This window comes from Littorina saxatilis, linkage group LG8 (assembly GCF_037325665.1).
Source record: "Littorina saxatilis isolate snail1 linkage group LG8, US_GU_Lsax_2.0, whole genome shotgun sequence".
NCBI classification, from domain to species: Eukaryota; Metazoa; Mollusca; class Gastropoda; order Littorinimorpha; family Littorinidae; genus Littorina; species Littorina saxatilis.
The window spans coordinates 64,868,274-64,883,500 of record NC_090252.1 but is presented as its reverse complement, the minus strand read 5'-3'; the positions used below and the strand labels follow the sequence as shown (position 1 = coordinate 64,883,500).

General features: G+C 40.9%; 2 protein-coding genes across 4 annotated transcripts in view; one reads left to right on the top strand and one right to left on the bottom strand.

The window, feature by feature from the left end:
* The window catches only part of LOC138974160 (uncharacterized), a 318,701-nt gene that overhangs the window by 19,106 nt on the left and 284,368 nt on the right, over positions 1–15,227 (bottom strand). The gene's annotated exons all lie outside the window — the stretch shown is intronic.
* The window catches only part of LOC138974156 (uncharacterized), a 73,553-nt gene continuing 59,559 nt past the window's right edge, over positions 1,234–15,227 (top strand). Inside the window, exons 1-4 of one of the 3 annotated variants that reach the window (XM_070346854.1) lie at positions 1,234–1,712; positions 12,185–12,607; positions 13,028–13,146; positions 14,900–15,185. In XM_070346854.1, the coding sequence (XP_070202955.1) occupies positions 1,655–1,712; positions 12,185–12,607; positions 13,028–13,146; positions 14,900–15,185 (886 nt within the window). In that variant the 5' untranslated portion in view covers positions 1,234–1,654. The remainder of the gene's footprint in view (positions 1,713–12,184; positions 12,608–13,027; positions 13,147–14,899; positions 15,186–15,227) is intronic. The other 2 variants (XM_070346856.1, XM_070346857.1) reach the window with 2 other exon arrangements.

Here is a 15,227-nt window from a genome sequence, read left to right as displayed (position 1 = left end):
AATCCGCTTGTTAGAAGAAAACAAGTCGCGTAAGGCGAAAATACAACATTTAGTCAAGTAGCTGTCGAACTCACAGAATGAAACTGAACGCAATGCAACGCAGCAAGACCGTATACTCGTAGCATCGTCAGTCCACCGCTCATGGCAAAGGCAGTGAAATTGACAAGAAGAGCGGGGTAGTAGTTGCGCTGAGAAGGATAGCACGCTTTTCTGTACCTCTCTTCGTTTTAACTTTCTGAGCGTGTTTTCAATCCAAACATATCATATCTATATGTTTTTTGAATCAGGAACCGACAAGGAATAAGATGAAAGTGTTTTTAAATTGATTTCGAAAATTTAATTTTGATCATAATTTTTATATTTTTAATTTTCAGAGCTTGTTTGTAATCCAAATATAACATATTTATATGTTTTTGGAATCAGAAAATGATGGAGAATTTTCAGATTTTTAATGACCAAAGTCATTAATTAAGTTTTAAGCCACCAAGCGGAAATGCAATACCAAAGTCCGGGCTTCGTCGGAGATTACTTGTCCAAAATTTCAACCAATTTGGTTGAAAACTGAGAGCTTGACAGTGCCGCCTCAACTTTCACAAAAAGCGGGATATGACGTCATAAGATACATTTATCCAAAAAAATGAAAAAAGACGTGGGGATATCATACTCAGGAACTTTCATGTCAAATTTCATAAAGATCGGTCTAGTAGTTTAGTCTGAATCGCTCTACACACACACACAGACAGACAGACAGACAGACAGACAGACAGACAGACAGACAGACAGATAGACAGACAGACAGACAGACACACATACACCACGACCCTCGTCTCGATTCCCCCCTCTATGTTAAAACATTTAGTCAAAACTTGACTAAATGTAAAAAGCAACCCGGACACAGTATATATATCGCTTGCTATACACACAACCATGCGACGACCTTTGTGGCCATTTGAAAACACGTTTTACTTTGGTGGAGACGTAATTAAAACCTCTGCACGTCTCTTACTAAACACTGAATAAAACCGTCCCGAGACAGGCCTCATGGATTGATGCGCACCAATACATTTTAAAAGAGAGGGTTCCCTTCTATTCTAGAGTTGCCTTCCTGAGAAATTGTTTATTGTTAAAAATGCAGTTATAATTTCAGCGCGCTGTAAACAGACGATGATCTCGCCTGAACTGCAGTGTTGAGCGCTTTACCTTTAGATGAACTTGGCAAAGATGTAGAGAAGAAGTCAAAGAAAGTTACTATGAGTAGTGTGTCGGTGTGTCACTGTGCCGAGCATTTTGCACTGTAGCAAATGAAAAGTAGAAAGTGTTAGATGTTTGTTAACAGTGCACTTATAGCTTTCCAACAAACTGAAATTTAATCTCCTGCAGAGTGGCTTCGAAGTCTCAAAATCACTGACTGATTAAACATATGTATATGGTGTCGTGATAGAATACAGCAGATGACTGAATCGAGTTTTCAGACTAACATGTTGTTCATCGGGTAAAGAGCAGCACCTTTAAACGAAATACCATATAACTCCCTTCCTGGTTATACCTTGCTTCACCCGTTCGTCCCTCGTCAAGTAGGCCTACCGCGTCGTCATTTCGCAACAAAGATAAATCTTCTTATTCATGTCCGGGTGATACTCACAGGTAAAACGAAATGGCGCCACGCACTTTTCATGTGCTCTTGACGTGTCTGCTGTGTTTGTTACAAACAGGTAAGTCGTTTCTTCTGTTTGTATGTCCAAATTAAATTTGCTTTGAGTCAGTTAGTATTTGAACGTTAGCCTTCACCTATGACTTCGTGTGACTAAAAAACCAACGCTACCAGTAACTTCTCCATCGTCGCCTTGTTTTTCATATCACAACCCAAAGACTTTAAGTGAGACTTTAAAGTGTTCTTCATGACTGGCTATCCCAATATCGTGATCACGATCATGGTAAATACACTCTTTAAACACGCACATAAGCAAACAATTATTGAGTGTGGGTGCCTATAGCTAAGGAAAGAAAAAACACACAAAAAGATTCACGACTAGTTCTCAAAGCACACAAGTGCAATCATACACCACCACTACTCCGCTCTCTCCACTAGTTACCCACTCAAGCAGAAGTGTATGAAAATAGATAGATACTGTGATGTAAGTCTTTACTCCGTGTTTCTCCTCTCGAACTTCTCCTGTCCACCCCTTAACCTTTTACAGGTTACACTCGCTCCAGACAACTCAGATATTTTGCTGATAGTCGTAGGCTACTCGCTGCATTCCTGCCAAAACAAACAACAACACAAACATTCCGTCAGAGGTTCTTTTGCTATGCTGAACAGTTAAACTTACTCTCGCGTCATATTTGCTAGGTCCCGGATAGTCCCGGGACATTAAAAAACAAAACCCAACCAACCAACACTGTACAGTCATTCTACCTCGGCCTTAAACAACACTAACGTTTAACAGTTACACCTTCTCTTGGATCAGTAATTCTCTCACTCTGCATATCTGTCTTGCAAAAAGATATGACTGTACGACTCCCCCCCCCCCCCCCCAAGCGCTCGTTTGTGTGTGGACGCGCGCACGCTTGTGTGTGTGTGTGTGTGTGTGTGTGTGTGTGTGGGTGTGTGTGTGGGTGTGTGTGGGTGTGTGTGTGGGTTTGCACTCGTGTCGGCGTGCGTCCGTCTGTATATCCGTAGCTTTTGTTATATTTAGTCAAGTTTTGACTAAATATTTTAACATCGAGGGGGAATCGAAACGAGGGTCGTGGTGTATGTGCGTGCGTGTTTGTGTGTGTGTGTGTGTGTGTAGAGCGATTCAGACTAAACTACTGGACCGATCTTTATGAAATTTGACATGAGAGTTCCTGGGTATGAAATCCCCGAACGTTTTTTTCATTTTTTTGATAAATGTCTTTGATGACGTCATATCCGGCTTTTCGTGAAAGTTAAGGCGGCACTGTCACGCCCTCATTTTTCAACCAAATTGGTTGAAATTTTGGTCAAGTAATCTTCGACGAAGCCCGGGGTTCGGTATTGCATTTCAGCTTGGTGGCTTAAAAATTAATTAATGACTTTGGTCATTAAAAATCGGAAAATTGTAAAAAAAAAATAAAAATTTATAAAACGATCCAAATTTACGTTTATCTTATTCTCCATCATTTGCTGATTCCAAAAACATATAAATATGTTATATTCGGATTAAAAACAAGCTCTGAAAATTAAATATATACAAATTATTATCAAAATTAAATTGTCCAAATCAATTAAAAACACTTTCATCTTATTCCTTGTCGGTTCCTGATTCCAAAAACATATAGATATGATATGTTTGGATTAAAAACACGCTCAGAAAGTTAAAACAAAGAGAGGTACAGAAAAGCGTGCTATCCTTCTTAGCGCAACTACTACCCCGCTCTCCTTGTCAATTTCACTGCCTTTGCCATGAGCGGTGGACTGACGATGCTACGAGTATACGGTCTTGCTGAAAAATGGCATTGCGTTCAGTTTCATTCTGTGAGTTCGACAGCTACTTGACTAAATATTGTATTTTCGCCTTACGCGACTTGTTTCTTGTGCAATCACTTTTTTATGTGAATGTTTCCTGCGCCACGGTATTCCAAGGTCGGTGTGTACCTAATATGCTTTCATGCTGTAATTTCGAATGTATCGTTTTGTACTAAGTCTTGTTATGGTGTAAGTGTACAGCGGGGATCAGAATAAGTAAGGACTGCATTTTACTTCCGCATTATGCTCTATCCAGTGGTGAAAACCGTTTTAGAAAAGAGAGTTATAAGCCTGTGACTAAGGTGACCCTCACACTGTTACCAGACACTCCCCGGACTTATAATAAGCCTAGCGCAGAACCGCGCGAGGTGACATGCGACTCATTTCGTGGTGGAGGGTCACATTTTACTTAGAAAAATACAAGGGGAAAGCGATTTAAGGTTAGCGATTCTTGACCAACGTAGGTTGTAACAGGCGCGCACAGCGATTGTCGACACGACTGTAATAGTAAACAGTCTAGCGTATAGTGATACTTCAATGTCGAAGACTTCCCTCTGATGCGTAGCTGTAGTGAAGATGTTAATGTAGTTTTTCCTGATGTGTTCAGGTGTGTCAAAGTGCTTGGCAGTTTGCGGAAGAAACACTTAGATTACACTGAAATGTCAGCTGCCGCGTCAGTTTTGATTCACGTTTGAAAAACGGGAATATCAATCACACAATAACCAACACTCGTGGGTGAAGCCCTTTCGTTGTGAAAAGTTAAACAAATCCTACAGCCGTCGCAAAACTTTGAACCAACATCCTTGCAACACAAAAGGAGGTTGAATGCGATGTTTGACAGAAGACGGTTGGCTCAAAGAAATACACAAAGAGCACGAGCACGTGCATTTACCCGCAGAAAGGTATCGATGTGAAGAATGTGAAAGCTGTGCAGGTCCCGCTCATCGCTCTCAAAATATCGATAGACACTGTGTGTAAATACTTTCTGCAGCGCGGGTGATTTTTGTCACTTTTCATACCTTTGGAAAGGGCATGCTGCTTTGTGTACATGTAGTAACATTTGGGTTGCTTTTTACATTTAGTCAATTTCGACTTAATGTTTTAACACAGACGGGGAATCGAGACGATATGGTGTGTGTATATGACTTGTGTATGTATGTGTGAGTGGACAGCAATTCCAGGAAAATCAGAGGACGGATCTTTATGACACTTTGCATGAAAGTTCTCCAAGATGATATCGCCGCTCGTTTTTGTCCCCCTTTTTACATTTAGTCAAGTTTTGACTAAATGTTTTAACATAGAGGGGGAATCGAGACGAGGGTCGTGGTGTATGTGTGTGTGTGTGTGTGTGTGTGTGTGTGTGTGTGTGTGTCTGTCTGTGTGTGTGTGTAGAGCGATTCAGACTAAACTACTGGACCGATCTTTATGAAATTTGACATGAAAGTTCCTGGGACTTTTTTTTCTTTTTTTCGATAAATGTCTTTGATGACGTCTGTCACGTTTCACTATATCACATAAGGTGATTATGAAACGGTTAGTTACTTCTAACTAACTAACCACACCACGATCCACTCTCGCAGTCATACAATTAAATAGAATCAACAAAAGTATAAGTTTCAGACGCCTGTTTATGTAATAACTCGCCACCTCCCTCGAGACTTCACTCAAAATATGTTCTTTTACGTTCAAAACGTAAAATACCAAGAGGTCTCTGACAACAAATGCCAGTTAAGTGTAGAAAATTATAGTAACACGCTGATCCCGTGTAAAGTTAGGAAATATATAACTGATCTGCCAAAAGTGCTAATTTATGCAGGTGTCAAACCCCACGCTGTCACCACTCGAGTATAATCATAAATATCACAGATGACTAGGTGGTAATAAGGGTGCATAAGACATGGTGCACTTAGCTTTGTTGTGCCACTGAGTGGGCGGCCGGTAATTAGTTCATAGTCTCCACTACTGCTCCGTCGAATGAAGTGCTGGTTGGCGTGGCGACGAAGCAGGGAACAGTGGAGACATCATGCGCCTCACTCAGTCGCTGGTTAGCCGGTTTGCTGGTTACATCACACGATCCGGTTACAGCGTCCGCAGACAAAAGCGTCCCGCAGATAGGCAGCAAAAACAGCCAGCAACAGTTGTAGGTAGAAATGAAGAAAGGCTGCAACAAAAAGCCTCGGTGCACTAGACATGTCATGCTACCCCTCACACCCCACCTTTAAACATGTCACCCTGACATATTTCATCGAGCACGTGGGCCTGCACAAACGGACTTTTACAACAACAAATCAGCTATTTTCCTTCCTTCTCTCCATATCTGCAAAAACCATATACAGATTAGTATTTTAGCGTCACAAAGAGCAAATTATGCGCTAACCTGGAAAGAACAACAGAGAGTATTTCATTCCACAAACACAGACTCGTCAACAGCGTTAAATAATGATTTATTACCTCAAAAGCCTATGTAGGTAGCACTCTCATTGAAGCGAAAACCGCTTCCTCCTTTGAATGGCACCTGTTCGTCAACAGCGATATCCCATTCGCCTTCTTGCTGAGACCTTTATGCGATGAAATTTCCTCCCCGCACAGCGAAGAGAAATTGACGACCCGTTACGTCAGACCGCATGTGAACGGAGAGAAAGTGGTCTCAAACTGAAGTTTCCTGAAGCCCTCCTGTACATATGCAGAGCGGCGCGTTGAATATCAATGCAGAACTCAAAGCGATGAAGTCCATCAAACTAGCAGGAAATATAAGACACCGACCGTTCTCCCCAGCGCTGAGTTTTCGAGTGTCCAGTTAACATGTCTCAGACAGACAACCTTGACGAAATCACGTGACTAACCCTGTCACATACCCCAGTTCAGTTATCGACAATTCTGCCTCGACAGCAGAAATCACCCCCGTGAAATCCGTGCAACACAAAATACCCGTGTTCGTTTTGCGCTGTCAGCAAAACCCACAACCGTTGACAGAAAGTACAGGCGCTTTCTATCGCAATTGACCAAGAGAAGGCACCCCACCGAGTGACACTTTCTTGATCCATGTCACTAGATCGTGACAACGTCATATCCGGCTTTTTGTAAAAGTTGAGGCGGCACTGTCACACCCTCATTTTTCAATCAAATTGATTGAAATTTTGGCCAAGCAATCTTCGACAAAGGCCGGACTTCGGTATTGCATTTCAGTTTGGTGGCTTAAAAATTAATTAATGACTTTGGTCATTAAAAATCAAAACATTGTAAAAAAAAATAATATTTTTATAAAACGATCCAAATTTATGTTCATCTTATTCTTCATCATGTTCTGATTCCAAAAACATATAAAGATGTTATATTTGGACTAAAAACAAGCTCTGAAAATTAAAAATTAAAAAATTATGATTAAAATTAAATTTCCGAAATCGTTTTAAAAACTATTTCATCTTATTCCTTGTCGGTTCCTGATTCCAAAAACATATAGATATGATATGTTTGGATTAAAAACACGCTCAAAAAGTTAAAACGAAGAGAGGTACAGTAAAGCGTGCTATGAAGCACAGCGCAACCGCTACCGCGCCAAACAGGCTCGTCACTTTCACTGCCTTTTGCACTAGCGGCGGACTACGTTCAGTTTCATTCTGTGAGTTCCACAGCTTGACTAAATGTAGCAATTTCGCCTTACGCGACTTGTTTACATTTAGTCAAGTTTTACATTCATGTTATTCTTCATCATTTTCTGATTCCAAAAACATATAAATATGTTATATTTGGATTAAAAACAAGCTCTGAAAATCAAAAATATAAAAATTATGATCAAAATTAAATTTTCGAAATCAATTTAAAAACACTTTCATCTTAATCCTTGTCGGTTACTGATTCCAAAAACATATAGATATGATATGTTTAGATATGATATGTTTGGATTAAAAACACGCTCACAAAGTTAAAACGAAGAGAGGTACAGTAAAGCGTGCTATGAAGCACAGCGCAATCGCTACCGCGCCAAACAGGCTCGTCACTTTTACTGCCTTTTGCACTAGCGGCGGACTACGTTCAATTTCATTCTGTGAGTTCCATAGCTTGACTAAATGTAGTAATTTCGCCTTACGCGACTTGTTTTCTTTTTTTTATTATTCTTTTTTACATTTAGTCAAGTTTTGACTAAATGTGTTAACGTAGAGGGGGAATCGAGACGAGAGTCGTGGTGTATGTGTGTGTGTGTGTGTGTGTGTGTGTGTGTGTGTGTGTGTGTGTGTGTGTGTGTGTGTGTGTGTGTGTGTGTGTGTGTCTGTCTGTCTGTCTGTCTGTGCGTGTGTGTGTGTAGAGCGATTCAGACCAAACTACTGGACCGATCTTTATGACATTTTACAGGAGAGTTCCTGGGAATGATATTCCCGGATGTTTTTTTCTTTTTTTCGATAAATGTCTTTGATGACGTCATATCCGGCTTTTTGTAAAAGTTGAGGGGGCACTGTCACACCCTCATTTTTCAATCAAATTGATTGAAATTATGGCCAAGCAATCTTCGACGAAGGCCGGACTTCGGTATTGCATTCCAGCTTGGTGGTTTAAAAAATAATTAATGACTTTGGTCATTAAAAATCTGAAAATTGTAAAAAAAAAAAAGAAGTTTTTATAAAACGATCCAACTTTACGTTCATCTTATTCTTCATCATTTCCTGATTCCAAAAACATATAAACATGTTATATTTGGATTAAAAACAAGCTAGCTCTGAAAATTAAAAATATAAAATTATGATCAAAATTAAATTTTCGAAATCAATTTAAAAACACTTACATTTTATTCCTTGTCGGTTCCTGATTCCAAAAAGATATAGATATGATATGTTTGGATTAAAAACACGCTCAGAAAGTTAAAACGAAGAGAGGTACAGAAAAGCGTGCTATCCTTCTCATGCGCAACTACTACCCCGCTCTTCTTGTCAATTTCACTGCCTTTGCCACGAGCGGTGGACTGACGATGCTACGAGTATATGGTCTTGCTGAAAAATTGCATTGCGTTCAGTTTCATTCTGTGAGTTCGACAGCTTGACTAAATGTTGTATTTTCGCCTTACGCGACTTGTTTTTTATTCAAGTTGATTAAAATGTTGATCATGCAATCTTCCACGAAGCCCGGACTATTGGATTGCATTTCAGCTTAGCTTTCAAAGTGTGTTAAATTTATAGCTCGGAATTCAGAGGTATCTAAGCCTCCGAATTTGCAGAACCTGCACTTGTAAGTATAACAAGTCATTTTAGATCCCTTTTATGTCACGGAATGAACTGTACCTTAATGTACGATTGCATTTCGTTTCCATACGTCAAAGACGGAATTATCCATGCGATCCGACAGGAGGCCTAACTCTAGCGTGTAAATGATGTTCCTTTGGTTGAAAACGTAAGCATTTTTGCATCATTTTTGTCGATCAAACAACCAAATTAATTAAATATTCTTAATAGTTTTGACCTCAATCCGTCAATTAATTTCACGACAAATGTTCTTTGGCTTGTTTACAGGGACTTTTATCCAAAATAAGTAAAGAATGCCTCTGAATTCTGAGCAATGAATTTAACACACTAAAGTTCAAGATTACCATCAATATCATTTATCATTATATGGGTCAAATCCGAGAACTGGAGAAGTGTGAAAGTTGAATTTAAGGAATTTGTTGCAGAAACCTGAACTGGGTAATGTACTTAGAACTTTAGGGTTGTAAATCCATAGTGTACAATCCAGTGGCATTATTCATTTATTGACTTTGTTTAGTATAACTTGCAATTCCCTTTACTCAAAGGAAGGAATATTTATCGTGATATTAATTAATGGATTGAGTTTCAAAATTCAGCATAATTGATTAATATCGGGTCGACGAGAAACGCATACATAATGCTAATACTAATATACATTTTCGGTATCTGAGCAGCTTTCGCGAGACACACTCTTTGTTATGCTTTGAATGTTGCTGGAATTTCAAACCTCGGCTTTCGTAGCTCGTGTGAGATCACTGTACCACATGCTTTGCTGTGATCTGAAGTTCGCGAGAGCTTGGAATACCGATACTGTGATAGGGTCTACACCGACAGAGTTTGTCCCCTAATTTTCAAATGAATCGAAAACGTGTCTATGTTTTCCTTCTATAATAAAAAACGCTCGCGCTGGACCCGAGTACTCTTCAGATTGGCTCGCTCCCCCAGTATGAAAGTTTTTGTCTTGTGCACGTTTAAGACCAAGTGATTGATCTGTGTGAATTACAGGCATTCCCTTTGCTATATAAATACATTGCATGCGAGCCGAGGATGTGTGTGGTGACTGGCCTTTCTCTTTTATTTGTAATTTGATCACAGTGAAAATGCACACACACACATTCACACACACACACACACACACACACACACACACACACACACACACACACACACACACACACACACACACACACACACACTCTCTCTCCCTCCTCACTCCCTCTCTCTCTTCCTCTCTATCTCTCTCTCTTACACACACACACACACACACACACACACACACACACACACACACACACACACACACACACACACACACACACGAGTACAGACTCATGCACGCGCACGCACACCCACACACCCACACACCCACACACACACACACACACACACACACACACACACACACACACACACACACACACACACATTAACACTAACACATGTGCACAAAATGAACACACACACACACACCGCGCGAGAGAAAAAGACGTCAAAGACTTTTGACCGTGACGTAATCTTTTTATGACGCTATATTTCTCGTCAATGTGTGACGCGTTCGGCTGTTCTATGAGACTGCCTGGCTGGCTGTGGCTCCGCGAATTCCCCCCGCCACCAAGTCGTTTTTTTGTGGTTTATTTCGCATTTAGGTCCCAGGTAACATTATGAAGTTTTAATACGATCAATCAAACCTATTATCAAGTTAGTGTATCAACTTTTGAGCGAACTGCGCCCAGTAGTTTCCCAGCAATAAGCTGTTAAGTCGAGACACACACACAGACACACAGACAATTAAAGTCTGCTGGACCCTTGTACTAGCGTACTCGGGGATAAAGAGCCATGTTATGTAAATAAAACACCTCTTTACAGTTCATTCCGTGATTTTTCAAAGGTATCTCAAATGATAAGTTATGCTTACATTTATAAGAGCGGGTTCTGTCAAATCGGAGGCTTAGATTGCAGTGGATTGAGAGCTATGACTTTATAACGCTAATAACAGCTATTGTACTTTCAGCGTAGCAATAGGGTCCGATATTTAGACGAGACAGGTATAATTCCGACGAGTCGAAGACGAGTCGCATTATACTTGTTCCAGTCTAAATATCAGACCCTATTGCTACACTGAACACACACAATAGCGTTTATATAGCTATTCTATATTCTGTGTTAAAATCATGTTTTTGTTAGCAACAACTACCAGAATGGTCCATGTCGGTGATTGCAGACGACTGTTATAGTGCGCATATGCCTTTGCGCATGTATCCACGGAAATCCCCGAACATTGAAAAACACACGGACATGTAAACAGAGAAGACTTGAGATAACCGGATATTTAGCATTAGGTCAGTATGCTAGGTATCATATGATGTCATGACGTATCATGCTTGCCTACGTATTCTATGTTCGAAAGTCTGATTTCTGTTGGGGATTCGCGTGATGAAGACTGCGGTAAATCTGTAGATGATAAGAGAACATGGATTGTCTCAGAAGAAACGACTAAATGTTTCAGACCGGTAACTTTATTCCAACATTGCACTATACAATGGACGTTCTATCTGACAGGAGAGTTTGCTGATTTTGTGTTAAACATTGAAAAGATCGTCTGCTAGAATCAGAGATAGGTCGCTTCAGATTGCAGCTTCTTGAACTTTGCAAGGCTTGTTGCCTGTTAAAGAACTGGATTTTACACGTAATGTATGTCATGTACAGTAAGCAACAAAACACACACACACACACAGCAAATTGCATCGTCTGTCGACTAGTCACAGAAACAAACCTGGCGAGGTATGCGTGTACTTTATACACGTGGAAGAAACCGGAACCATGCGTCTTTGTTATTGCTGATATCGTTTGTTCCGTAGCGTTATCCTTTGATGATCGCAATAGGGATGTGTGAGACCATCCAATCACTTTTTTGTGTTTGGTGTTTGTTAATGTTTACAATACATTACTTGGGGAAATGAAGTCAGGTTCTTTTTGTTTAGCTAGACACTTGTGGCTTTTTATTAATTTGATTATTTCAATGTAAGCGGCCGGAACTTGTGCAAATTGTGCTCCAATCCCATGGAAAATAGCAGCTTCCCTGATTAGGTCAGACAAATCTGTGGTTTTTTTGGGGGGGTAAACAAAGTTCGAAGGTCAGACATACAATAATAGGGTCCGCCACTGAGCCAGGTAACTGGAAACGCTTCATTTTTGTTTAATGCCTAGTTAGTTAAGTACTAGCAAACTTGTGAATTGTGTTCCCATTCGTGTGTGTCACTGTCAGTGAAGTGTCAGAGGCAAGTGCTTTACAAGCATTGATTGTATTGGAGTGCACACAGACAAATAGTGAGGTCTGTAAGACAACAAAAAGATGTAATATAAGCTGGTGTACATAGTTTCATCTCCTCTTAGGCCTTTTGTGAAAATGAAGGTTTTTCTCTCTGGCTTAGAACTAAGACTAAGAGTTTTCTTGTATATGTTGCAGGTTGTTGTCAAACTAGTGATGGCCCCACTCAGATCACAATCACCCCGCCAACACTGAGCCTGGCACCCAATGTGTCGGATGCTACAGGGGGGCAGGTCACTGTCCAATGCAGAGCATCTTCACTTGATCAGGGAGAAGATTTGTTAGCCATGAACATTCAGCGAGTGCTGGACAACGATCCTAATGCTGACCGCACTGTGGTAGTAAGTGCAACGGCCTTACAAGATCAAGGGAATGCAGCTTTGATGCTTCAGTCACTTCAGGGAGCCACTGTGACTGGCAGTATTGGGGATGCTAGCATCACTCTCACCATGAGCATGGCCCAGTGTGCTGATGCTGGCATCTACTACTGCACCGCTACTGCACTGGATAGCAATACTAAGATTAAATACTATGAATCTTTTAAAAATGTGACCATTAAAGGTGAGTGGAGTTTCCAGTAAATCTCTTATTGTTAAGATTCTGTTCGTATGCATGTCGGGTGCTTAGGTGTGTAACTAGGCTTAGAATATGGTTATTGTAAACAATCAGAACTATACATTTTAATTATCTAAATCTAAGTACTATAGCCTTTGCCATGCTATTGCTATCAGGTTTTAAAGATTAAAAAAACCAACAATACGTTTTGCAGGGTAAACACTGACTTCGTGCAAGATTACAACTGCAAGTGCAAGCCATGCAAGTGTCTTTCAAACAAGTTCCACGGTATTTTCTGGGACTTTGCATGTGTGTGATGTTAAAGTCATCGTTTGTGGTGCATTTCTTCTTTTTGGTTCTGTTTTATGAGGAGATAAGTCTATTGATTTGTATAATTTTTGTAATCTTTGGTCATATTATTTACAGTGAGCCCTGGCACCATAAAACTGACGCCAACTCCGAACGGTATAAACAGCTGGAAGGTCAACGAGACACTGGTCATACTCTGCAACGGTGTTGTGGGCACTGTGGTGAACGAGAATAATGTAAGTTAGATTAACACAACTTAAACATCCAATAAAATTGAGTACAGTAGTACCTGCCATGTAATGCCACCTGTGAAATGACACATTTTGTTGTCCCATTGTCTATTTTCTCCACCAAAATATACCTGTCACGACAGACCACCTGCAATGCCAGGATATGTTCCGCTTATGCCAAGGTTGTCCATTCATCGCAGGTACCACTACCACTGTATTTGTTTTAAGAATTAGTAAAATATATTAATAATAAAAAGGGAGGGGGGGGGGGGGGAATATGCAGCCCTTATCCATCTATGACTATCATTTTTAAGATAATGATACATTTGCCTTGTTTAGGTAGCACAGCTTTAAGACTGAGAGAAATAAGTTCCTGTGCAAAACTTTAGGCCAGTAATTTGCGGACGGATGATCATAAAGTTTCATGGCATTGAATTGATTATGGGCGCGGTTTGCTACTTCAGCAGATCCTACAATGGCCGGCCATGAGCAGATACCTTTCATGTATGGCAGCCCTCGAAGTTACAAAAAATGGCGCACTAGCCTTCAGCTAGTGATTCTGAAAATGTACTCGCCAGAGAGCTGACTTAACTAGCCAAACCAACAATTTGTTTCAGCAACTTTACACGTATTTGGCAAGTAGATGAACATTTCTACTCACCAGTTACATGTTTCTACTTGCCAATGGGAGTAAAATACTCGCCACTTTCCGGGCTGTATGGCCACATTTACTTAGCTCAAAAATAGTTCTCAACAGCAATGTTCTACGTGTGAGCCACCACCTGCCAAATTCAGACAGCAAAATTGGAGACCAATCAAATCTACCCAGTGTCACGAACTGAAACCTCTGCTGAACAATCCTTCTCATTGCGGTCAATGCGCATGCGCCAATCTTGGACTTAAAAAATGCGACCCTTTGACCAACGAACCTAGGATTAGGGTTAGGGTTAGGTTGTTCACGACCTGATTAATCTCCCCATGTTAGCGCATGCGCATTGACCGCAATGAGAAGGATTGTTCAGGCAGAGTTTTCAGTTCGTGACACCGGCAATGAGCAACCCATCAAAACACCATTGGGTACCTTCTTACATTAGCTCTACTGAATGTAGCAGCTTTTTGGTACAGACATTGACTTTGGGTCAGTGACCGGGTCGCACCAGCCGGGGAAAGGGGTGTTGTGTCAGACTCTTTGTTAACTTTGGTGCACGTGTACCCTTCAAGTACAAGAGGAGGGTGGTTTGGGGTCAGGGCTGTGATACTTTGGCTTTCAGTCTTTAATGTTGATTGACCTTACACAAAATGACTAAACAGAAGTAAATCACATTTTGGGTTACGGCAACTTTGGGCCTTTGTATCGAAGAGAACTGCTACAGTGACACAATTCCTACGCAACCAAGGTCCCCAAAACATGAATGGGGGCAGCCTTTGCTAGGAACCAATTGAAGTAAAAAATAAAGGGACATAATTTCTGTTTTGTTGTGTTTGCCAGGGGGTTCATTACACTTTGAGCCTAAACTGAGAACCCGATGTAGTGGCCAGCATAGTCTAACTCAGTAAGTGTGTGTGTGTGTGTGTGTGTGGGGGGGGGGATGGGGGCGTCCGTAACAGGCCACCTGCAATGCAGAAACAGAATCGGCATGGTCCAAGAATGTCTGTTGGTGAAAGGGACTGCAGTCTGTTGAAGGGTCAAAGGGTTGTCTTTTCTCTTGATGTCATTTTCTTGCTAGTGATGACTGATAGTGTGCCGTCTCTTTTGCAGATTGAGTGGGTGTGGCAGTACCAGCAAATAGATCCCAATTTCCCAAGTGGATTTGAAAACTGGCAGGACTACAGTATTATTGGTGACCCTACAACGGACATTGTCACGGGCCCGCTAGGGGCATCCGACAGTGATTGCTACAAACGTCAGTCCAGTACTCTGACACGATATCTGACTCTGGACGATACAAACAGACAGTACCGCTGTTACGTCAACAATCGTGACGTCACCAGTCAGGGTGTGGACCATGCACAAATGGTCGAGGTTGGCACTGTGACAGAATCGGGTAATGATTTATTGCAGTACAGTTGAAACCCCTTTTTAAGAC